Source organism: Macaca thibetana, chromosome 3 (genome assembly GCF_024542745.1).
Source record: "Macaca thibetana thibetana isolate TM-01 chromosome 3, ASM2454274v1, whole genome shotgun sequence".
Lineage (NCBI taxonomy): Eukaryota > Metazoa > Chordata > Mammalia > Primates > Cercopithecidae > Macaca > Macaca thibetana.
This window is the reverse complement of record NC_065580.1, coordinates 42,021,465-42,047,645: the sequence shown is the minus strand read 5'-3', so window position 1 is coordinate 42,047,645 and position 26,181 is coordinate 42,021,465. Positions and strand designations below refer to the sequence as shown.

At 38.9% G+C, this 26,181-nt stretch overlaps 1 protein-coding gene across 11 annotated transcripts in view; it reads left to right on the top strand.

The window, feature by feature from the left end:
* Nucleotides 1-26,181, top strand: part of ST7 (suppression of tumorigenicity 7) — a 279,749-nt gene that overhangs the window by 223,475 nt on the left and 30,093 nt on the right. For all 11 annotated transcript variants that reach the window (XM_050785116.1, XM_050785115.1, XM_050785120.1 and 8 more), the window contains 2 exons: nt 15,865-15,937; nt 17,376-17,478. In XM_050785116.1, coding sequence (XP_050641073.1) covers nt 15,865-15,937; nt 17,376-17,478 — 176 coding nt within the window. The remainder of the gene's footprint in view (nt 1-15,864; nt 15,938-17,375; nt 17,479-26,181) is intronic.

The window sequence follows — 26,181 nt, the reverse complement described above, 5'->3', positions numbered from 1 at the left end:
CCTTGCTGCTTTTCCTGGAGACGTCTACTGAACTGCTGGTTCCTTATCTGGCCCTGGGTGAGGAGGTGGGTACTTTAGAGGTCTTGGAGTACAGACAGCTCTTAGGGCGTCCTGTTCTTCACCCTGGTTCAGATGTCTAATCCATGAGATGCTGGAGACAGCACTTAGAATCCCAGCCCCTTCATCCCTCTCTGTAGAGCCACACCCAAAGCAGCAGGATTATATGTCCTTTTTACTAATTGGAATGCTCTGGTGGGGTAGCCATTTTTTGGATTGTTTTTGGGTACAGCAATCCTTCTTTATTACATTTGCTAGGTGGCTGAATTTTTTAAGTAGTATGCTGGGAACACAATGGGATTAGTTCTGCTTTTCTGACCTTTGCAAAAAGATTTAGAAAAATGGCAAGGCACTGGGGACCAGGGATGAGGGTGGTGAAGAACATATTTTGAGGGAAAGAAGGGAGGCAAAATGTATTCCCCTAGTCTCATTGTTCTTCACCACCTTAAAAAAAAGTTTGGCTTTGAGTTCAGAAATCAGTAACAATCATATACTCCTGTGTCCCCACAAAGATTGCCAGTTGATTGGACATATCTCATCGTAGTCTGCAGTCTGATTTTGATTTTGCCATTGAGATAACTTCTAATGTTTTATTATTCCAGGTGTTAGTCTAAAATACTGTATTGCTATTCTCAGGCGTTTTCTTACTCTTGTGTGTTCAATTTGTGAATCAACATTATAGGTGGGTAGTTTTATTCCAGGTGGCTGGTCCTGGTTCTATCATGTTCTTCACACAGTGACTAAAATAGCAGCAGCAACAGCTAGCATTTATTGAGTTCCTGTAATGTGTCAGTATCAGACATGATTCAAACCACAAGCATATTGGGTAGATACTATTGTTAGCCCCATTTTGCGGATATGGTAACTGGTACAAAAAGAAGGTAATTGCTCACAGGAAGAGCCTATAATATCAAAGTAAAGCCATGTAGATGTTATGAGAGAAGAGTGGTCGACTGAGAACAGCTTCATTAAATATGATGTGAATTCCACAAGGAAAGGAAAGCCAGGATAAAAACTGAGGTGGTCTGACTCCAGACCCGTGCTTTTAACCACCACACTTACACTCTTTCTGCTGTTGGCAGTATTTATTTAGATTGTTTTTATGAATTCCATTGTTCTTGTTGTTATTAGCCACAGTTTATTGAGAACCTACCATGTGCCAAGCATGTTATTAGCTTGGCATTAGCTTTACCCTCACAATAACCCTGCAAGGAGGCAGTTATTCCATTTTAGCAGATGCAGAAACTGAGGCTTTGTGAGATTAAATAACTTACAAGCCCACATTCTTAGAAAACTGCAGAGCTGGGATTCAAATCCAGATCCAGCTGGCTTTAAATCCCATGTGTTTTCCATAAATGTAAGCCTTCCAAAAGTGATGTGCTGGGCCTCTCTCACTCCTCTTACAAAGGCATGACTTGTGGGCTGAAGCCATGGTGCAGAATTTCAGTGATGCCACATTGTCTTGTAAGGTTCCTTCTAATCATTTTTTAAGAACTGAGTGTATCTATATTTGCTTGTCTTTCTGAAACTGTCTTCAAAATATGACTTCCCATCTTCAATCAACTTGTATCTAATTTTTTTTAATCACAAAAGGGATTTGATGTAAGGTGTTCATTTAATTTGAGATTTATCTTTCTCTTCAGTCATACATTTGCTATAAAGACAGCAATGTTTTCAAGATCCTTAAGTCATGAGAACCTTCTTTTAGAAGCCATTGCAAAAATTGTTACAAGCTTTGGATTGCCTTTCAAAGAAGTTTATAGGCCACCTAGGTTGAAAACTTAAGTCCCAAAGATTAGGGTGGGAATGTGGAAAAGAATTCATGTGTTTCTTATTCATTGTCATTTGTGTATTTCAATTTTAGAAGAATCTCATAGAGCAAGTGAACGCAGGTCTGAGCACTATAAGGTACCTTTGGGAGCATCTAGTTCTGCCTGTCTCTAGTTGTGATCCTTGGGGATACTAGAAGGCAGTCATGGGTGGTAGGGAAGAGGTGGATCAGGTCCCAGCTCTGCCTTTCACCAACTGAGGGAGCTTGAGAAAATTACTTAACAATCAAAGCCTTGGTTTCTTTCTCTGGATATGAGATCAAGGCTTAGAAAGGCTAAGTAACTTGCCCAAGATCACACAGTGGGTAATTTGTTGTGAGGATTAAAGTGGTTTAATCTATGTTAAGTGTTAAGAACAGTGTGGGACACACAGTAAGAGTTCAAATATTATTCGCTATTATAAAGAGCTGAAAGTGTCACTCCTAAACTTCACCACTATTCTTCATTAGTCTTGTTCAAATGGAAAACCATATATAAAATGTCACAATGAGGGAATAAGAGTCCAGTCTTATGCTCCGCAAAAAGACAATGTTATGACTTGTTATTAAAATTAATTATAGATCTAATAGGACATACAGATATTTGTTTAGAACTAAAATTCTTAGTTTTATCTAAAGCTTTGGAAAGCCGAAAAAAGAAATGCCAGGGATTTTTACTTCTGATCAAAGGAAAAATTACTTCTTTGGGTTCATAGCAACTTCAGCCTCTCTGAACAGTTTGTCCTAGTAGAAATACAGATCTAAGCACTTTTGGATATTTACTCCGTTAAGTCATTTAGTGATTGCCCTAAATTTGGGGCAGAATCTTCTCTTGTTCTTCCCTTCTTTCTCAAAAGAACTAGGGACAGCTGGTCTTTCTTACAGTCACAAAAGTTATATAAATGCAACCACTATATCAAGATCATTTTTACTGATGCCATCAAGCCCATCCTAAATTAGCATTATTATCTGCCATCTGGTAATTTGCAGAGGGTATGCTTTTTAGAACAGGACATGTTTCTAACATTGGAGGAAATACTTTCATCTCAGTAGATTGAAAACAGAAGTTCTAAGGAAAGTCATTAGGGAATCACTCTATGTTGAGACTATTCGGAGAAAAAGCCTTTTTGCTGATACTGTTTTGCAGAGTCAGCAAGTAGTTATAACTAAAAATTTCGTAAACCTTGTTTATTGCCCAGGGCCTTATAACTAGCACAAGTTATTCAGCTATCATCATAGTTCCTTTGAAATGGTTACTGGACACCCTGTCTTTTGGTTAGGCTGTTTTCCATTTATGTTTGAGGAATAAGTAAAAATAGGAAGGATGTGAGATGTCTGGAGGTCCAATGAGTAAAATCTATATTTATCAAACATTTCAAGTGTCAGTCTGTCCATACTTCCAAAACAGTGCTTTTCAGTTAAGTATATAGATGTGAATTTTGATGCCACAGGCACAAACATCTGAAATACCCATCTGAAAATACCCATCACAAAATTAGGCTGCATATTAGAAAGAAGATTTGGTATGCTGTTGGTTTCTAGTGACAGACTATAAACCTAGTCCACCTCCTTTCCCTGGGCTGGCTGTTACGGAAAAGATCATGGATACCAGGCAAGAGCTTAAAGAGAGTCGTTGTGAAAAGACTGGCAAATGAACCACATTGGTGCTTCAAAGAAGAAAATAATTATCAGCACTGATACTAATGGCTGTGACTTCATGCCTGTAAGCACAAGTCACTGAGAAATGGTGGTCTTACATAGCTTTGCACTGGATGCTCTGCAGATTTGGACACCAGGAGGTAGATCTGCCAAGAGGACTAGGCCTTTGAGGTTACTTTAGAACAAATGATAGACTGTTAGGGGATGAACTATATATTGCAGTGAGCAAAAGTTGTGACAATAGATGTCATTTCAGTGAGGACTATATGCATGACAAACTTCTGTCTCTGATGATGGAAGACCTTTGGTGAATGCATACATCTGTAATTCACATAGTTGGCACTTGCACAAACCCTCCAAATTTATGTTGGGTTTGGTAATCCTTATTGCCCAGTTATCATAATTTACCCAGGTAACATCCCTCCCCAGCCAGCCATTACCATCAGGGAAACTGCTGTGTTTGGCTTCAGGGCACCAGCCACAGAAGGGCCCTCTGACACAGACCTTCTGGGGTAATCCAGTCCAAAAGTTGCAAGTAACATCTGGTGTTTGGCTTTGTAGCGTAAGATGCATTTTTCTGGGTGTAGTTGAATGTGTAGTGCTTGTCCTTCCCCCTGCCCCAAATGACTAAGGTCATGTAGAACTTCCTAATTGAATCATTGAACTCCCAGGCGGCACATCTTTTTGAGATTCTTGTATATCAATCCCTTTTATTTCTTCAGTAAAATTTTTCCCTTTAGTTGGAAGGGTACCTCAGATTGGCTTTCTGGAGGTGGGGCAAAAAGACCTTATACTGCCTGGAATCAACAATAACAAAAATTTAAGCACAGAATCCTGTATGTCTATTGTTTTCTTTGCGTCATATCATAAACAAGTAAACTGATTAATCACATAATGGGACAGTAAGAACACATCACAATCCACAAACAGGTTATGAAGAAGAAATGGACTGCTTTTTAAATTTGTTTTCCGTTTTTGTTTGTTTGGTTGGTTCATGCTTCCAAGAACATCTGTGAATGCCAAACATGTTGGATTATAGGAGCTTCAAGTGTACCTGGTAGAAATGATATCAATTTGTTGCCTGACCAAGAAAAGGGATTCTTGGTACTTCATAATATTAAAGGATAACAGGGAGTAAATAGGTTAATTTTTTTCAAATTATTTCAGCAAGGATCTATCAAGTCCTTATTATGCTGAAGTACTAACTTTTAGGTGCTTTAGATTCAGAGATAAATATAACCTATTCTCTGTCACCAAGAAGTTTTCAGTCTAGTGGAAAAAACAAAAATACAAAAGTAAGGCGAAGTGAGATGAATCAGTGCTCAGTGAGTCTGTTTGAAATAAGCTGTGGGGAGTGCAGAGAAAGAAAGCCTTTGAGAGCAAGCTTGTGCCCCTTTCATCTCAACCCCTTTGTACTAAGGTAGTCATTGGGAACATCTGTGGTCAGCGAGTGACTTGATCTGTAAGATCCTACTACGATATAGTGTTCTCATTTGTGAGATGATTTGGGATTTATATATCTACTTGCTGCCACCTTTGAAAAAAATTTAGATTCATAGATATGAGAACTGACCCTGCATTGAAACTACATCTTGGTTGTTTTGGGAGATGAACAAAAGGATATCAGATCAAAAAGGTTATCATGGAAAACTGTTCTATCCTGTCTAAAGTTTTGCAACATAAGTTTTCCGAGGCCCATCTGATTGACAGTTTTACTCATAATTACAGACATTTCTTCCAAGATTATTGAATTAAAGTTTGGCTGTTACGAACCACTTATGACTGTTGAAAATTCAAGAGTCATTCTCCCTAAGATGACCTTTTCTTTCAGCAGCATCATTCCAATAACGGGTCCTTAAGGAGTCAGAAGAGGTGTGGTTTTCCTTGTTTTTTCTACTTTCCTTCAACCTTGTTTCAGTTTTTACTTTATTGTTTTTTTCATCCTGCCCCACAATTTCATTCCACTGCTGTTTCAAATAGACATTGAGATTAGAGGACCAATACAATTTCAAACACTCTGCTGGAACTCTGTAAGCAAAGATAAATGCAGTACACCTGTTGAGAAATAACAAGTTTCTGATTCCCTGTTAGAACGTACAACACTCATCAATGTTGGCTTCTGGGAGCTAAATTGGATGTAAATGTTTGCAAGTTGAAGGAAGCTAATATCAAGAGATTTGAGATTTTAGTATATTAATTTAGGATTTTATTCAGCAAACACTGAGCACCAGCTATATTTCAGACATTGTTTTTTGCTGTGGGTGCAAAGTGATGAAGCAGCCTAGCTTTTACTCCTAAATCACACCATGTACGTAGGACAGGGAAATAAGAGAACAGACAGTTGCTGTAAAGTGTAAAGATTGTGATGCACTTTAGCCCAAGATGGAAGGGGCACCGCAGGCAGCAAGGAGGAGCGAGGGGAGCCTTCCCCTTGGGGGTGGTGTCTGAACCGCACAGAAAAGGTGCTTGGGGCAAGGAGAGCATATTGAAAGGTGCAGAGGCGCAACTGGCATGACTTATTTGGAGAATTGTCTGTATCCCTTAGAGCAGAGGGATGAGGAGGGATGCAGTGAAGGGAAGAAGATGACTTGGGTGAGTTAGCCGGGGATGTGGGGTGGTAGAGGGACTGGATTAAAATCCAAGCTTGCATTTTATTTTATGGGCCCTGGAGAGGCCTGGAGGCAGTTTCAGAAAGGGCTTCAGTCCAGCCCAGAGTGAAGTGGGTGGCACAGTACATTCACACCGTGCCCCTTTTGAGTGGAGGTACTTGAGAGATCACAGTGGGAAAGCACTCAGGTGTGGAAGAGTGGAGTGCCACTGCAGCAGGCTGGTGAGGTGATCTCCCACACTACAGTGGAACACATTCTGTCCTGGAGGGAGACATTTGTGAGGTTTTCTGAGCATTGGTGTAAAAGAGTTAGAATTTGGTTTTTCTTTCTTAAGCAACAAGTAGGAATCCTAGTGCAGAAACTTTTGTCTCCTGGGTGGGAAAACTTACTTGAAACTATAACCACTTCATTTCATTTGCTCTCGGGTAATCTCTTTACAGGACATTGAGCCCTATGTAAAACCACCATCACCCACAGACAATCTTTCAAGGGAGCGTAACTAAGGGTGAAGAGCCTGTCAGGACCCATGTCACCCATCAGTGCCCACCTGCTTCTGCTGAGTTGTAACAATGACATGAGGAAAAAAAATGCGGAAGAGGGGAACAGGTGGCATGTCCAGCTGTACTTTCTGTAAAGGCTGTGAATTTGAAGATAGGAGAGGACATGATGTGAATGCCTGTATAAATCTCACTTGCTAAAGCAAACCATCTGAAAAATTCCTGCCTTGTTGATACTTCAGTTACTACTAAAATAGACAAAGCATGAGAATAATACCATGGATTTAATTCTTACCAAAAAGGAAGAAGCTTAAGAGAAGGAGACCATATTATCCTGTAGCTCTAGTTTAAAAAAAAAAAAAAAAAAAGGAATATTAGGCACAGGTGTACCTTGAATCTGAAACAAACAAAAGTAACAAAAAGTGAAAGCCATGCTCTTTGTTGTTGTTGTTTTGAGACGGGGTATAGCTCTGTTGCCCAGGCTGGAGTGCAGTGGCATGATCACAGCTCACTGAAGTCTCAACTTCCCACGCTCAAGTGATCCTCCCACCTCAGCCTCCCAAGTAGCTGGGACTACAGGTGTGAACCACCACACCTGGCCAATTTTTTCTAGAGGTGAGATCTCACTATGTCACCTAGGTTGGTCTTGAATTCCTGGGCTCAAGTGATCCTCTTGCCTTGGCCTCCCAAAGTGCTGGGATTACAGGTGTGAGCCACCATACCCAGCCTTTTATTTGTTTATTTTAACGCAGAGGAAAGATAAATATGAACCCACAAACAGAATTTCAATTAATATAACTTTGTGCTGAGACTATTTGGCATAGGAGATACAGAGAGTTTTTTTTAAACTGGAAAATGGTTCATGAAGGATGGAAGACTAAAAGTGGAAATTGTAGTTACTCCCAATGGATAAAAGTGTAAGGAAACATAAATGATTAAAGTGTATGAAAAGATCAGAATGACAAATAGCTAAATAAGTATATACAAGTCAGGTATAAACTTGTAAGCAGGTTTTCAGGGTGGCTAAAGACCGGAGGAAGCTAAAGTCTCACACATTACAGGATTTAATGTGTGACTCTGTTGTCCAAACAAAACAGTGAAGAATGACAGGGAAAGTAAAAGCAAGTATCACACTAACTATGGAATGGTGACAAGGACGTGGTCAGTTCTGCCACTCATTTGTTGGGTGGCTCTTAAGAAAATCATTTAACTTTGCTGGGTCCATATTTCTCACCTATAAAAGAAAAAGATTTTGGGAGGTTGATCTTGGCAGTCCTGTACTGTTGTTCAGTTTTTTGTCTATATCTTGCAGTAGTACTGTTTTGAGCAGAAAATATTGTATTAATACATTGCTGACGTACAATTATTCATTCCTATTTTATATTTCCCTTTAGTACTTTCTACTTTTTAAAAGAATGTGTCAAATAAGTCAATCCCAACCAAATTGTAGAAATGATTATGTGGCTTTTGACCACAAGAAAAAAGGAGGTAGTTGGGGATCTAACATGGATTTATTAAGACAGTTGTGTCAAATAAACACTGATGAGATAGTGGATGTGAAAATATTGGTAGTCTATACGATAGTATTTAAATGTTTATGTTATTAGTGTAAATGACCCTTTTCCTTCGTGTTTCTGAAATAGGAGAACACCATAAATGTGTTTACATCTTTATTTAAACAAAACATTTGGTAATATTTTAAATGCTGTCCTTTCAGGTACCATGGAGCAATATGGATATAATACCTAATTAATAAGTGGTTGCAGACATATCATTGCAGACTGTTGCAAATTGAGGGTGATCTCTAGAATCCTATTCCTAGATTCTGTGGTTGGTATTGCCATGGGCAGTATTTCTAAAAATCAGATCTTGGAAACTACATAGCACAGTTTAAAATCATGTGCTCAGGTTTGTTCTCGATTTGTGATATTGGCATATTTCTTAACCATTCTATGCTTCATTTACCCCACCTATAAAGCAGGGATAACAGTCCTACCTCATAGGACTGCTCTGAGAATTAAATAGGATAATATATATAACTGATTAACACCAGTGCCTGGCAGTTAGCCTTTGGTAAGTGTTAGCAGTCATTTTGATGATGATAATGATCATATGGGGAAGAAGATTTGGAGGAAACACAACTGTGTGTGGTAGCTTGAATCAGAAAAATGACTAATAGGCTGGAATGATGGGCTGAGGCTGAAATTATTAAAATTTAATGGCTCAGATTTAATTTTAAGATTTGAAATGTAATGGGGTCAGATGTGAAATCCTGCCTATAGGTTTTTTGTTGTTGTTGTTGTTGTTGTTTTAATGTTCATGGCTTACATAAAAGGGAGAAAAGACCTGACTTTGGCTGAAGTCTGTTTGAATAGAATTGCGGGGGTGAGGGTGGGGATGTTGTTGACCACGCAATCAAAGAACAGACAAAGAGTCCCAGCTGCTCAACACCAGGGCGTTCTAGCTGGTATTCAGAGACGTGGAGCGGCGCAGCTCCTCAGATGGCACGTTTCCCCGAGCTCTCTACTGCTCAGTTTGGGGGATTTAGAGGATTGTTTTCATTTCTAATTCTCATATTTTGAAATCACCTGTGGCCAGGTAACAAAAATAGATGAGAAGTTCTGAAGAATATGTCAGGTGAGGAACTGGAGGTATTTATCCTAGAGAAAATTGCTATAGAAGAGATATTTTAACCATCTTAATGCTTGAAAGATTGACGAACAATGATCAGATTCTGTTTTCTTATGGAAGGTGTAAGTGATTTTTAGATAAAGATTTGTAGAGAGAATGGAGTGGGGCAGAATGATAAAAGGCAAGTAAAATGTTATGGAGGTCAGATTGGTATCTTCAGGTGACCACAAGATTTCAGGTTTTATTTTGTTTTAATTTTTATTGGCTGGGTGCGGTGGCTCAGGCCTGTAATCCCAGCATTTTGGGAGGCCAAGGTGTGCGGATCACTTGAGGTCAGGAGTTCGAGACCAGCTTGGCCAACATGGTGAAACCCTGTCTCTACTAAAAATACAAAAATTAGTCAGGCGTGGTCATGTGCACCTATAGTTCCAGCTACTTGGGAGGCTGAGGCACAAGAATTGCTTGAACCCGGGAAGTGGAGGTTGTAGTGAGGGAGATTGTGCTACTGCACTCCAGCCTGGGTGACAGAGTGAGACTCTGTCTCAAAAAAAAAAAAAAAAAAAAAAAATATATATATATATATATATATATAGATGTATATAATTGAGGCATAAATTACATATAATTACATGTACAACTCTTAAGTACAGAGGGATGATTTTTCACTTATATATATACCCATATGACTGTTACCCAGAATGAAACGGAACTTTCTGAAATCTCAGAAGGTTGCCTCATACTCCCTTCCAGCTAATAACTGCCCTCCAGCCCAGCAGTAACCACTTGCCTTACTTTTATCACAATATATTAGTTTTGCAAACTTCACACAATCACTTTGGAACACTGTCTAACAGTTTCCAGTAAAGTTAAACAGACATCTATCTTCAGATCCAGCAATCCTATTTTTAGTTACATATCCCTGAGAAATGAGTTTTGTTAAGCTTACACAAAAATGATCACAGCAGCAGATCCGGCCACTGCACTCCAGCCTGGGCAGCAGAGCAAGACTCCGTCTCAAAAAAAAAAAAAAAAAAAAAAAAAAAAAAAATGATCACAGCAGCTTTTTCATAACAGTCTGAAGTGGGAAAACAATTCAAATGTCCTTCAGCAAGAGAATAGATAAACATGTGGTGTATCCACACAATGAAATATTACTTAGCAATGAAAAAGAATGAATGACTGATCCATGTTTTGAGATTCAACATGGATGAATCTCAAAAACAGCATGCTAAGTGAAAGGAACCAGACAAAAATGAGTACAAAAATGAGTCTGATTCCATTTGTGTGAAGTTCAGGATTACAACTTTTAATGAAAGACTTTCATGACAATTTGATTTTGCATGCCTGAGATGTTTGGGGAAATTTCTTCTTTCAGAAAAACATTTCTACAAAACATAAGATGGCAAAGAAGTGGAAGAAAAATTAATACTGGCAGTTCAGCTTTGCCTAAGTGAGAAACATTTACTTAGCATTCCTTGTTTCTGGAGTGAGTAATGGAATTATGTGATACCTCATTATTTCCTTTCCTTTTGTTTGCTCTTTGGATTCTAATTCGTAAGAGGTAATAATGTAGCTAAATGCCACTTACAAAAGTCAGAAGGCCACTGCAGAGTCAGTGTGTTCATACAAAATCAAACTGACTTAGAATTATTTTGAGTTGCTTACTCAAAGTAAAATTTCTGAATAAATTACAGGCAATATTGGAAAGTGGATGATTTGTTCTTATTGCCACCATTTCAATCACTACTGGTAGCCACTCTATTCATCTTATCATTTTATCCATTTCCGTAGTGATAAAAGCATGAAGTCATAGCAGGCAGACAGAACAGTACAGAACAGATTAGTGATCACCGGGGGACATGTATGAGGAAGGACAGGGAGAGTACAAATACAAAGGGGTAGCACCAGGGAGTTCCTCTGTGGTAATGGAACAGTTCTGTATTTTGGTGTGGTTACATGAATCTAGTTATGGGATGAAATTGGATAGACATGCACACTTGATTGTATATAAAAAATGGTGAAAATGAACAAGGTCTGTAGTGTACCCAATAGTACTCTAGCAATGTCAATTTCTTGCTTTTTGATATTATACTACAGTTATATAAAATACCACCATTGGGAGAAGCTGAGTGAAACATTTACAGGACTCTGTGTATATTTTTATAAATTTCTGGAAACCTATAATTATGTCAAAATATTAAGTTTAAAAATTATAGGCAGCAATAACCAAGCTTCCCCCTTTTTTGTGGGGTGAGGTGGGAATGAAAGAGGAGGTGCTCATGGGGCAGGCAGCCTAAATAATTTCTCCTAGAGGAGAGTATATATGGTTCTTGTTAATGGTGAGCCAAACATCAGTTCCTGCCACTGGTTTAGATGTTAGGCAGTTATTAGATTAAAATATGGCTAATAAGGTAACTGTACCATAGTGGGCACACTGTAAATAGAACACACTAACTTTCACAAGAGTATGTGAAAGTTACATCTGATAGATCTCCGGGCCGACAGCACCTCATGTGATAAATTCTACGTTTGTCTATGCTGTCGGTATCTGGCTCCACCAATGTATTTGCCCATGAACTTGCTTCAGGCAATTTATAGAACAGAATTCTTCCCTCTAGCATCATTATCTGCTAAAAAAAAAAAATACAAAAAAAAAAACAGTTTTTGCATGTACATGACAGAAAGCTTTGGAAATACAGATAAACAGTGGGAAAAATTGCCTATAATCTTGCCATGCAGAAATAAACACCACCAATGGAGTAGTCCTCCCTTATCCTTAGGGCATATGTTCTAAAACCTCCAGTGAATGCCTGAAACCATGGAGAATACTGAACCCTGTATACACAATATTTTTTCATGTACATATATGCTTATGATAAAATTTAATTTATAAATTAGGCACAGTAAGCTGGATGCGGTGGCTCGCGCCTGTAATCCCAGCACTTTGGGAGGCCAAGGTGGGTGGATCACGAGGTTGGAGTTCGAGACCAGCCTGACCAACATGGTGAAACCCCGTCTCTACTAAAAATACAAAAATCAGCCGGGCGTGGTGGTGCGTGCCTGTAATCTCAGCTACTCAGGAGGCTGAGGCAGGAGAATTGCTTGACCCAGGAGACAGAGCTTGCAGTGAGCCGAGATCGAGCCATTATACTCCAGCCTGGGTAACAGAGCGAGACTCTGTCTCAAAAAATAAATAAATGAAATAATAAATAAATAATAAATAAATAAATTAGGCACAGTAAGAGATTAACAATAACTAATAAATAGAACACTTATAACAATATGTCATAAAAGTTATGTGAATGTGGCCCCTCCTTCTTGTCATTCTACTTACTACATACTGTGGTCATAACTTTTGCAGTTTTGAGGTACAACAGTGAAACTAACAAATTTCTTTTCCTTTTTCACGATTCACATGATTCATTCCTGCTGTAGATCTTAGCAGCCTCGGTGTATGATTTTTTTCTTTTTTTATTAAGTTGAGAAGTTTCACCTTTTCGTTTAATGGAAGCACCTTACATCTTCTCTTTGGCCTATCCAAATTGCCAGCATCACTATTCTTGCCCTTTGCGGCCATTATGCAATAAAATAAGGGTTACTTGAACACAAGCACAGTGATAACTATGACAGCACTGTGATAACTATGATAATGCATGTGGCCACAAAGTAACTGATGGGCAGTAGCATCTACATTGTGGATGTGCTGGACGAAGGGATGATTCACATCCTAGGTTGGATGGAGCAGGACAGTAACAAGATCCCATCACACTACTCAGAATGGCATGCTGTTTAAAACTTATAAAGTATTCGTTTCTGGAATTTTCCAGTTAATATCTTCAGACTGCAGTTGACTATGGACAACTGAAACCACAGAAAGTGAAACTACTGATAAAGGGAGTCTACAATATTTGGTGCATATTATTCCAATCTTTGTGTATATAAATGCTTTCAAAGATGAATATTAAAGCATACTTTTTATAAACTTATTAATGTGTGCACAATACATTTCCCCCAAATCATTCAGTACCTTTCCACCACCACCATGATTTAATGACTGCATGGAATTGTACCCTGTGAATGTACTTACAGCGTGTTAACCAGTCTATAATTGGACATTGGGCCATTTCCAGTATTCCATTAGAAACAATGTTGTGATGAACAATCTTTGTGCACATTAATGATTATTTCCTAGGATAAAGTCTTAGAAGTGGAATTGCTGAGTAGGCAAAACGTAAGAGCTTTCCATTTATATTGCCTAAGTGCTCTGCAGAAAAATATGCATCACTTTCAAAAATGAAAATTGTAAACCAAAACCTATCTGAACAACAAGACGCTCTATGTGAAGGGAAATTTAGGATCAGTTTCTTTAGAGTGATTCATCCCTCCTTAGAGGCAAATTGCTATTACCAAATAGATGTAATGTTTTTACAGAAAAAAGAATAACATTGAAAATATCTAAATAAACAAGCTATGCAAGAATATTTTGCTATTTTCTATTTTTCTTAATCAGTGGGAACAAAATAACTCACTAGCATAAAAAGATAAATAGAATGAAATGCCACCAATGGGGAATGGGGTATTTTCATAGAGCTACATTTCCCTGTTTCCTCATTTGATATTGATTAAAATATATTTTTGGTTATTTTTAAGCATTTTTCTTGTGCACATATACTACTTAATAAAGGAGAAGGAGCAAACATTTAAAAAATGGAGAAAATGTACTGTAGTCGTCATATGTTGCTGAATGCTGTTGCATTTTTCTAGTTGTGAATGTCCTGTCTGTGCTAGTGGGAATGGGGGTCAGGATTCTAGATTAAAGATTACCTTTGATTAGGCATCTCTAGTCATTTGCTGCAACACCTCAATTGTATCTCTTTCTGTATTTCTCTCTGGGTGAAAGTGTTCATTTGATTGATTAGGTAACCATCAAACACAACTTGATCTTTCTTGTTGAGCAGCTAAGTCCTTAAAAAGAGGCTCCTTCTCATGCTGCCACCTTCAAATAATTATGATCATTGTTTTCGGAAACAAGGCTTGGGTAACTTTAAAATCAAAAGTCTGAACTTTTAAGTAGGCCATGTATCATCTAGTTTTTTTTATTAGCTTCAAATAACAATCAATGAGTATACCCAAAAAACAGGATATTTCATTTTTGTATTGATTCCCCACACTGGAAAGCTGTTAAATGTTTAGATGCTGGAAAAGCAACAAGACTAATCCATGAGTGTCTGGCATTTTTTTCTTCCTAATTGTAAGCGCACCATTTTATATAGTATGTATGTGGTGGTGACATTTTGCTTGAAAATAGTTTATGAGATTAAGGGTACAAAGACCTCTTTTCCTTTCAATTCTGTGCTGATATTTTCTATGATTGTGTTTTATCAATGTCATTGAAATTTCCCTCAAAGAGAAGTTCCTTAGGAATCTCCTTGGAATTGGCATTAAATACTCTTTATTGAAAGAGAGATTGGTTTTCTTTTATGAAATTGTTTTCTTCTGCCTCTGTCTATTGGCTAATTATGGGACTTCCCTTTTTCATTTCTACTTTAATGTAATCCTTTCTAAGTTGAAAACAGCCTTGCAAAGAAACTTGCAGGGCATTCCAGGTGCAAAGAGTTCCTCTAACCTAGAATGAATTTTGCAGCATCTGGGAATGGCATATTTTTACCTGTTCTGAATTAAAGTATTTCTGTGTTATAGTGTAAATTTGGTTGCAAGTATTAAATACTAACTCCTATTCTGGAAAGAATGCAATCATACTTTAAGAACATGTTTTTCACCCAAAGGAATGCCCTCTTTGAGTTTATCTACTCTCACTTGTACCCTGTGCTTTCACTTTCCTGTAAACTCATTATCTGAACCCCACTCCCACCCTGGCCTTTCTGTACTTTTTGTAAAATTGAAAGGAACTGTTTTTCCTGGTGACGAGTGAGTCTTCATATGAAAGGAGATTTATGATAGGTTGGCATGAGCAAAAATTGTGTAGTTTCCTAAAGATTTCATACATATACTGTTTAAAAGTTATATATCTTTATTTATATATTAGATATATATGTATATCTCCTTGACTTTGACTTTTACATTTTTAACAAGCACTATTAAAAATTGAATGTAAACTTGAAATTTAATCCAAAAGAAATGTAGTTTAAATCTGACCACTAAAGAATCATTCATTTGGCTATGTCTTTTTTTAATCTAGATTTTTTTCTTCAATTAGTATTTCATACACCTGTCGAGAAATTTTGATAAGTGACAAAGACACTTTCACATCAAGGATATTCATGTGATATCTAAATTTATATATTTATAGCTATAATCTGCTTCAACTCAACATACAAAAATTCATATTTTAAAATAGAAGGTGATTGCTTAAGAGTCAGCCTGGTGGACATGAATTATTCATAAAAATACAACCTACCCTTAGTTTCACATACTGTGTTGATACAGTAAGGAATAGCTGAAATTCTTTTGTAACATATGTATTAAAATATTCTTCATTTATGCTTTATTACACTTAAATGTGATTAAAATGCTAGTGTATTGAAAATTATTGCTCTTTGTTACCTACAAACTTATGTGTTCCTACTTTCTTTTTCTCCAACAGATATAAGCTTACCAAAGTCAGCAACAATATGCTACACAGCTGCTTTGCTCAAAGCAAGAGCTGTCTCTGACAAGTAAGTGAATAATAGCTTGTGCGGTACTAATGCCTGACCGGAATTGAGATGTGTTGCCTCTGAGGGCTTTCTCTGGAAGTTTCTCTTAGTCTATGAGACCCCTGCTTATAAGCATGCATTTTCCAAAACCTGCTGTTCTTTTCTTTCACTATTAGAAGGAGGGAATGTGTATCTTCAGGTAATGTAAGGGTGTGTAAAGGTATCCTAAAGCAGGATTTATTTGAAATTCCATACTTCTGAGATGACTTTTTTGGTGTGAGACAGTAGATACCAAAACACCTGCTTGGGACTTACACAGAATGCCATCCTTCTATTCGTTTCTTGCACATTCCTCTCCCTTCAGCAGTCCATAAATGGGCAGTGTCATACACATGTGGAATGTGGCAGACGGGATGGCCATCTCTCATTCTTTGCCTCATCAACTCCAAATTAGCCCCCACTGGTCTGTTAACTTTGAGTTGCCATCTCAATGGGACGTTTGCCTATTTTGTTCAGGCAGGTGACTATGGCATATGGACTTTTCATAAGCATCCAAGGATGCCTGTCAGGTGAAAGAGCCTAGATGGCTTAACTGGTTTTGAGTCCATAAACTCTTACACTTCCCCGATATAATCCCTCTGTAGCATCAAAAGCAGAGAATAGGAAACCAGCCTCTGCTGTATCAGACAGGTTTGCTGTTAAGTGTGTGTACACTTCAAGACCAAAGTAATTTTCTTTCATTCTTTTTTATCCTGTAGATCGCCAGTACCTACTGCAACATCTTTTCTCCCTACACAGCGACTCCAGCTTGGGAGGGCAGGGCCAGGGTTGTCACAGCTTCCCCTGTGGTGTCTGCCTGCCAAGCACAGCTCTGGAGTTAGCCCTGGGTGTGAGGTGAGAAAGAGATTGCATGGTCTGGTTTTTTTCATTCACTCGGGCAGGTGTCTCGCCCGCAGTTTGGGCATGCACACGCCCCCTGCCGGAATGGCCCCAAGCAGGCTCGCCTGCTGCTGACGCTGCAATGATTTAACCTCCATCGCAGCACTGACATTGGGTGGGAGGCCTCCTTTCAAATCCTTCCCAGCTCTGTTTTTAACCAAGTGCACTCTTCTGTAACCTAGTTTTCTCTTTTTCCTACACTGTCTGCCCTTGTCAGTCCTACCTCTTCCCCCGACCTGAGCAGGTACCTCGTAGAAGACTTAGATTAGCTATTTAGACAGAGACTTGACAGCCGAATTTAACTCCTGCCATGACTAGATGCAAGCACGCTTTCTGCTTCTGCTGGGGTTTTTGCTGGCCTCGGTCCTCGGGGTCACTCAGAGGTTCCATGCAGTAGAAGTTTGGAGAGCTCATGTCATTGGCTCGTTGTGGTTTTATGGGCCCTTGATGTGTAGATGCTTTCGGGTTGATGCCCAAGCAGTGGTCCCAACTGGATGGTTTTTGTCTTTCTGCTTTTCAGATTCTCTCCTGAGGCTGCATCTCGGCGGGGGCTGAGCACAGCAGAGATGAATGCAGTAGAAGCCATTCATAGAGCTGTGGAATTCAATCCTCATGTGCCAAAAGTGAGTCTGTGGAATCCCCACAGGAACTCGTTATGATGGCAGAGAAAGCATTCATTGACCACGGTGTTGTATCTCGACTACACCGGTTATAAAAAATGAATTGCAACCAACAAATGTTGAGGCCCTGTATAGTGTATGGGCATTAGCCTCATTTTAAGCAAAAGCTACACTCAAGAGGCTTTGGGGCAGATTTCCAGACTTCACTTAATAAGGGTAAATCGATAGACCTCACTGAGGCAGGCCAGGAAGCCTGAAATTGGCAAAAAGTAGATATCCCGGGAGTGTTGACGCATTTGATAGGAATTTCACACCAGTTATGGTCTCACAAAGACCAAAATCAGGAAATAAATGTTGTTGTGAATAAAACTGGTAAAAAAAAAAAATACTGACTAATGTGGCATTCCATGTCTCTATAAATAAATGATAGTAATCAGTATTGGCAAGAAAATAATAGAGAAAACTTCAAAATATGAAAAAGTATTTTGCTTTGTACCATTTTCATAAGTATATGTAGTAGAAAATATTTGTTTTAGTTATTAACCACATGGTTGACCAATTTATAAATACCCAATATTTCCAATTTTTTTTCTGAAATTGATTTTAAGGGAATCAAATTGGAGCAGAGGATATTTCTGTAATCTTTTATTCAGGAGATGAATGTGTATTTATTATTTACCTATATTTAACTCCCTGCTCTTTTAGTATCTACATGCTGTATTACATAATTATCATCTTCTCTGAGGGAGAAAAAAAAAGTAGCTGAGAGCCACTTTCAGTCCCACTATTAAGTACATTTTGACCTCTAAGAAACTTCGTGTGGTTCACCTCAGGTATGACAAGCCATATCTTCCTTGGCAAAATGTCTGATGAAGACTTACTGGTGAAAAATGACAAAGGAAGGCTGTTTGATTTGTGTTGTAGCACTATAGCAAAAGGGTGGGAGGTATGAGTGAGAGAGAGAGAGATGATTTATGGAGTTAACTACTTTATTTTGTTGATATCCAGAGTGACAGAGATAAGTGATCTAATATCATTCCTGGGATTTTAGTCAAGTCTGGGTCATTGTTTTCAGTTAGCAGGAAATTGAAGAGTGGTTCACTATGCCACATTTGCATAAGGATGTATTTATTCATTAGGCCTGATGGGTAATGACCAACATAGTATTTTTAGATTTATGTATTGTCCATATGGTGCTATAACTATATATCCTTATATAATATTTTTCACCTAAGCTAAAAACATTTATTCCACTTTGACTAAAATTTAAAACTAATCGTGAAAATATTATCCTGAATTACAGTAAACTGAGGTCATCTATTAATACTCATTGAATGCCATTCTCTACAGAGCTATTCAGTAAGCATAAATAAGGCTCTTTTAAAAGTAGTATTGAGCAATAAGTTCTGGATTCTGAGGCAAAAACTCGTGTTCCACTTCTGGTTCTGTCATTTATCAGCCATTGGACATTGGGCTTAGCATTTCTCAGCTCAAAGTTGTCCCTCATCTTTAAATGAAGATAGGATAGAAGCCCTGCCTATCTTCTGGTAAAGATCAAGTGAGATTATATATTTGAAGTTCTTTGAAAATACTTGAGCACCATTTATTTGTAAATTATTAAGATTTTTGATAATTTTAATATCAAAAATTTTGATAATTATTGATAATTATTAAGAATTTTGATAATGATTGGGGGCTTCTCATATCTAGGAACCAGATCTTTTACTGTGATCCTAACTAGAGCCTTGCCATCCTGGGGCACAAGACAGAAAATCAGTACAGTACTTGTTGGTTAGATATTTTGATGGAAGTAGTCATCTAATGCTATAAAACTGGTCCGAAATGGTTAATTGAGCCTCTCGAAGAATATTAAAAGCCCTAAGAAACACTTTAAGGCTGCCGTGGAAGAATTTGACACAGTTAACCAGGATTCCACCTGCAAAATAGAATTATTCTAAAAGTGGAAACATTTCAAATATTTGATTGCACTCTCATTTCTAATCATGAAACTGAGCGAAGGTAGGGAAAACTACCTAGGTAAACTGACTCTCCAGCACTTTGCTTTGTTGATGATTGTGCTAAGGGGGCGATGTGTTTCCAGATCCTCTTCGTCTATCAGAATTCCGTGGGGAACGGGTCCTGGGATTCACTGGCCACATCTGTCAAGAATTAGCCACAAATTTCTAATATACGGTATGCAGCGTGCTCTAAACATCTTACTTTAGCAAATACACACACACACACACACACACACACATTTGGTGCCTTGGAGGCAGAGAATAATAGCCTTAGTTCTAATGAGACATCGGTGAAGGTTATAAACTCTTGGACTCTTAGCATAAGAAGGGGCCTTAAAGATCATCTAGGTCACCTTCCCATCCTAACCTTGACTCTCTCCTTATAATGATACTGCAATAATCATTTTTATTATTTTTTATAATGTTATGTGCCAAGCACAGTGCTAACTGAAGTACATAAGCCCTTTCACTTATTTTTCATAATGATTCTGTGAGGTGTGTTATATTATTATCCCTATTACATAGATGAAGGCACCGAAGATTTGGAGAGGTTAAATAATCTGCTCATGGTCATTCAGCAAATAAATGACAGAGCCTGAACCAATTCTGGGTTATCTACTTGTAAATGTTGCCCTCTACTGCCTCCCACATCTCACCAGGGAACAGACCAGCCTAGGCTTGGACCCTTCAAATGCTGGTGGGTACACTGCTTCTCAAGGCATTCAGTCCCTTAAGGGCAATTCAGGTTTGTTCAAGATATCTTAAATGATATGACTTCCATGGCTTCTTTTTCTCTACCACAGGAAGTTGTCAGTGGCCCACCACAGGAATTTTCAGTATCTGCATGCTGTATTATATGATTATCATCTTCTCTAAGGGAGAGAAGAATACCAAATATAGTAACTGAGAACTGCCTTCCATGTATTTCCAGCTTTGCTTCATCTGGTATCCCATTAAGCAAAGATACATAGGTAATATTTCACCATCCAATGATAAATACCAGTCATTTACCTTCAGAGGGCTACTCTTAGGAACGCTCTTCTCCTGCAGACATGAGGAGTAGGGAGTGAGTGTTGCTCCTTACCACATCACAGGACTGGGAAATAAATAAGAACAGTAAGAAACCCCTTATCTCTGTTCTGAAGGAGAGCCCCTTCAGTGGTCGGTTGGATGTGAAACACTAGAATTTCTGAAGTATTAGATTGCAGCAAACTAGTAAAGAGGAAGCAAACACACAGGCTCATCATTCCCAACAGAACTGTCACTCCCTCCTGAGAAACTGCAGCTGTGCCGCCAGCTCCCATAGGAAAAGGCATAAACTCCTTGTGCGATTCTTCAGTACCCTCCATAATCTGACCCGACTTGGTTTTCCTTTTTTCCACCTCATAACTATTTGTTCATCATTCCAGACACATTCTCTTTCCTTTCCCTTTTTCACTTCCTCTGAGGAAACCCTGTTGCCCCTTCACCACCACCATTAAGAGTCACCAGGAAGCTTGTTCTTCTTCATCAGAAGTAGTCTCTCTCTTCTCTGTGGTCTCTCAGTATAATGCATTGATTATGTACTTGCTGTTTACCTTTTGTTGAGGAAAATTGGGGATATTAATGATGCTGGCGATTTTCAACAACTAAAAACAAAACTCAAGAAGACAAAGAAATCTCGAATCCATTAGAGGATGTTTTCCATTTAATGGGATTAAAATCACTTTGCGTATAAAGAAAATTCCATTCATGTAATGCTGGACAATCAAAGGACTGCCCTCATCACGGTTCTATACCTTCATCTTTGTATTGTTATAGTTGATTGGATTTGAGGCCTTCTTTCTGCAGATATGCTCCATGCTCACCCTGCTCTTCCTCAGTAGTCTTGAGATTTATATAGGGTGGGGGTGAGGGAGACATTTCTATCAGTGACCCATCAGCTACACAGACCTGGGTTAACCAGAGCTTATGTGCTCTCAGTATGCTGTAGCTACACTGCAAGTCTTGCACTGCGAGGAGACACATTTTTGTTTTGGAGGATGTTACATTAACTCCTTCAGGGTACCAAAGATAAACTTCCATTTTCTGACAAGTTTCTGAAAGGTGGGCTAAATTATTTGTTTGTTACTGGCAATATTAGATATGTCTTTTGCTCTATAGTGGTATTATAAAAACAATCTACTCATATTTAAGACTATTTCTAGCCTTTTTTCCTTTGTATTTTAAATACTTTTACTTTACTATTTTAAAAAAATTAGCATAGGGCTCTTAACATGGACTTTATGTTTGGGTATTGGGGGTGTATTTGTTTCTGAGGGAGGATTATCAGATTTTCAGAGTTCTTTAACCTTGAAAAGGTTATTCTCCAACTTACAGTTCTAGTATTTTATCTATGTGCCTTCAGACTCTTTTAAGACAGTTTCTATAACTGGATACTTCTGTTTTGGATACTTCTTTTTTATGGGTGTGAGGTAAAAAACATGTAACATGAGATCTACCCTCTTATCAAATTTTTAGGTGTACAGTACAATCTTGTTAACTGTATTAGTCCATTATCATGCTGCAAATAAAGGCATACTCAAGACTAGGTGATTTATAGAGGAAAGAGGTTTAATTGACTCACAGTTCAGCATGGCTAGGGAGGCCTCAGGAAACTTACATTCATAGTGGAAGGGGAAGTAAACATCCTTTTTCACATGATGGCAGGAAGCAGAAGAATGAGCAAAAGGGGGAAAAGCCCCTTATAAAACCGTCAGATCTCATGAAAACTCACTGACTATCATGAGAACAGCATGGAGATAACTGTTACCTCCCACCAGGTCTCTCCCACTACACATGGGGATTATGGGAAGTAAAATTAAAGAAGAGATTTGGGTGGGAACACAACCAAACCATATCATTAACTATATGCACATCACTGTACAGTAATCTCTAGAACTTTTTCATCTTGCACGATTGAAACTCTATTCTTATTGAACAGCAACTCCTCATTTTCCCCTCCCCACAGCCCCTGGAAAGCACCATTATACTCTCTGCTTCTATGAATTTGACTACTTTAGATACCTCATATCAGTAGAATCATGTATTTGTCTTTCTGTGACTGACTTATTTTACTTAGCATAATGTCCTCAAGCTTCATCTATGTTATATCCACCATATGACAGAATTTTCTTCTTTTTAAAGACCGAAAATTATTCCACTGTATGTATATGCCACATTGTCTTTATCCACTCATCTGTCCATGGACATTTAGGTTATTTCCTAATAACCTTGGCTATTGTGAATAATGCTGCAATGAAAATAGCAGTGCAAATATCTCCTCAAGATCCTGCTTTCACTTCTTTTGAATGAATACCCAGAAGGGGGAATGACTGGATCATATAATGGTGATTCTATTTTTGATTTTTTGAGAAACTTCTAAACTGTTTTCCTTAGTGGCTGCACCATTTTACATTCCCACCAACAGTGCACAAGGGTTCCAGTTTTTCCACAAACTTGCCAACACTTGTTATTTTCTTGAGAGTGGCCATCCTAACACATCAGGTAAAAATTTTTTTGTGGTTTTGATTTTCATTTCTCTGCTTGTTAGTGATGTTGAGCATCTTTTCATATACCAGTTGGTCATTCATATATCTTCTTGGAGAAATGTCTATATGAGTCTTTTGCCAAGTTTTAAATCAGATTGTTGGGCTTTTTTTTTTTTTCATATTGAGTTGTAGGAGTTGCTTATATGTTTTCAATATTAACCCCTTATTAGATATATGGTTTGCAGATATTTTCTCTATTCCACAGGTTACCTTTTCACTCTATTGATTGTTTTCTTTGCTACACAGAAGCATTTCAGTTTGACATAGTCCCACTTGTGTATTTTAGCTTTTGTTGCTTGTGCTTTTGGTGTCATATCTAAGAAATCATTGCTAAAACTAATGTCATGAAGTTATTCCCCTCCTTTACTTTCTTCTAAAAGTTTTATAGTTTCTGGTTTTACATTTAAATTTTTAATGCATTTTGAGTTGATTTTTTGTATGGTGTAAGATAAGAGTTCAATTTCATTCTGTTACATTTTGTAGAAGAGAATTATCTACTTCTTCCCTCTCCCAGACCCCCTGACCCAAGGCAGGGTTGTACTCTGTCACCCAGGCTGGAGTGTAATGACACAATCATAGCTCATTATAACCTCAAATTCCAGGGCTCAAGGGATCCTCCAGCCTCAGCCTCTAGAGTAGCTGGGACTATAGGGATGTGCCCCTACGCTAAGCCAGCTTTTAAAAATTTTTAATAGAGACAAGGTCTCTGTTGCCCAGGTTGTTCCTCAAGCAGTCCTTCTACCTCGTCCTCCCAAAGTGCTGGGATTATGGGTGTGAGGGACTGTGCACACAGCCTAATCTACTTCTTGAGTCCTCCATGGTAGATACCAAGTTGACATGATCGGTCAACTTCTGTAATGAACCTCTTTGGGCAAGAAGATTTTTTAGTCAGGATTATTTCCTGAGGGTAGATTTGAAGTATGGGAATTACTAAGTCATGTGTGGAAACACTTAAGGCTCTTGATATTGCCAAACTACTTGCCAAAAAAGATTATAGCAGTTTAAATCAGCAGACAACTCCTTCTTCACCATTTTATCATACCCTCACTGTCGTCGAGCAGTTTGTTTAAAAAGGAAAGAAGGGGAGCAATAAATATTTATGAACCTATTAAGTACAAATGGAATTTTGTTCTTTAAGTCTGCATTTCTTTGCCACTACTAGCTTGGTTGAACATTGTTAGCCATTTGTATTTGTTCCTTTCTGAATTGTCAGGCAAAACATATTATAACAACAGAGCAAGGAAGACAAGGAGAGCTATGAAGTATCATTGAAAGGGTTCATCATGCCTGTAATTCCAGCACTTTGGGAGGCTGAGGCAGGAAGATGGCTTGAGTCTAGGAGTTTGAGACCAGCCTGGACAATATAGTGAGACCTCATCTCCACAAACAAACAAAAAAATTAGCTGGGTGTGGTGGCACACACCTATAATCCTAGCTATTCGGGAGGCTGAGCCAACAGGTCAAGACTGCAGTGAGCCACGATTGTGCTGTTGCACCACAGCCTGGGTGACAGAAAGAGACTTTGTCTCTAAAAAAGAGAAAAGCGCAAAAGTGTTCAGAACAGTTACTCCAATTACTTGCTGTCCACAGGACTGGAATAAAGTATGGGAGGAGGGAGTTAGTTTCCTGCCCATTCTTGTTTTGATAAAATGAGGATAAAAGTAATGGCTTCACAGGACTGATGACAGGTAAATGAAATTACATCGTGTAATTCATTCAGTACCTGCTCAATACATGTTGGCCCCTTCATTATCTCTTCCTTTTTACCTCCCGTTCTATTTCTGTGCTTGCAGGCTAGGTGGAAATAGAGGCTGCCTAGAAACATGCATTAACAGGTGCTTCTTGGGCCACCCTAGCCTGAAGAAGGAAACCAGAGAGTATAACAGTGGCACCTCAATGCCTTGGCCTTGAGGACCCTCAGGGTCCCTTCAGGCCTCCAGATTTGAGGGGAGGCTCTAGCATGTTCTGGCTGCAGCTATTGTCTTCAGGGATTCTGCAGCTTATAGCTGCTTGGTAAGTTCTTTGCTTGTGGCTGATTAAGTGTTACCCATTTCCAACCTGTGTCTTATATTCTTGTTCTGAGCCTGGTACCATCCCTGCTCCCTGCCAACCCACTCCCATCAGGTCCTCTACCCCAACACAACACTTCACGTCTGGTACGAAACTTGCCCATACGCAGGCCCCTTCCTCTCCCTGTTGCACCTGCCTCCTCAGGTGGAACAGACTTGAAAGCCTGACCTAGGCATGCATGAGGTTGCCTCGTAAAACATCACTGTGTCTTCTTCTTTGATTACAGAGGCAGGTGTCCCCTCTATTATGGAGGCTGAAGCCACCCATCTTTCGATTATATAACTCGTATTTCCCTGTCTGAGTAATCAAGATTGTAGGGCTACATTAACAGTCCCTAATACACACATACATACACCGAACCCATCATCATTGGCTGCCCCAGCAAAATGTTTCCAGATTCTATTAAGTTTTCACTCTTTCCAAAGCTTTTCTTCTTCAGCCTATAAAAAGCAAGCAGCTGTTTTTTTCATTCCCGGGGTACTTCTACCAATTGGAGTTGGGCTGTTGGAGTCATCTCCACTGCCTACCACCAGGACAAGGAGAGCAGTGTGAGTGGAAGAGAGAGAGGTGGCAGGGAAATCTCCCTTAGTGTGAGCTGTGTGGTCAGGGGTCCCAGGTGCCCATAGTCATAGAGGAGGTAGGGACCCACTTGAACATCACCAGGTACTTTTTTCAGACCTGGCCTAAGCAGTTTGGCGTCTCCCAGCCTGGGTTGCTTATATCTCCTTCCTCCCTGCCCCTGCACCCTCTGTCTTGGTGCCTATTCTCATTATCAGAGTTGGCAAGGCTCTCATGCCCCTCAGAAGAGGAATTCTTCCATTTCCTCCCTCAGCTGGAAACCACACACCTTGCTAACTCTCCTGTCAACCACAACATATTTGAACTACTTTTACTTAAGCAGGATCACTCTGCTCTAATAGAATAAACAGGAGACATCCCTGCAACTTTACTTCATCCTGGAGGGGCTAACCTTCCTGCTGCTGTCCACCAGCTTCTCTAGTCTCCAAGCAGAGTCCCCTTTTCCCTCCCAGCAGCGCATTCAACTAGCA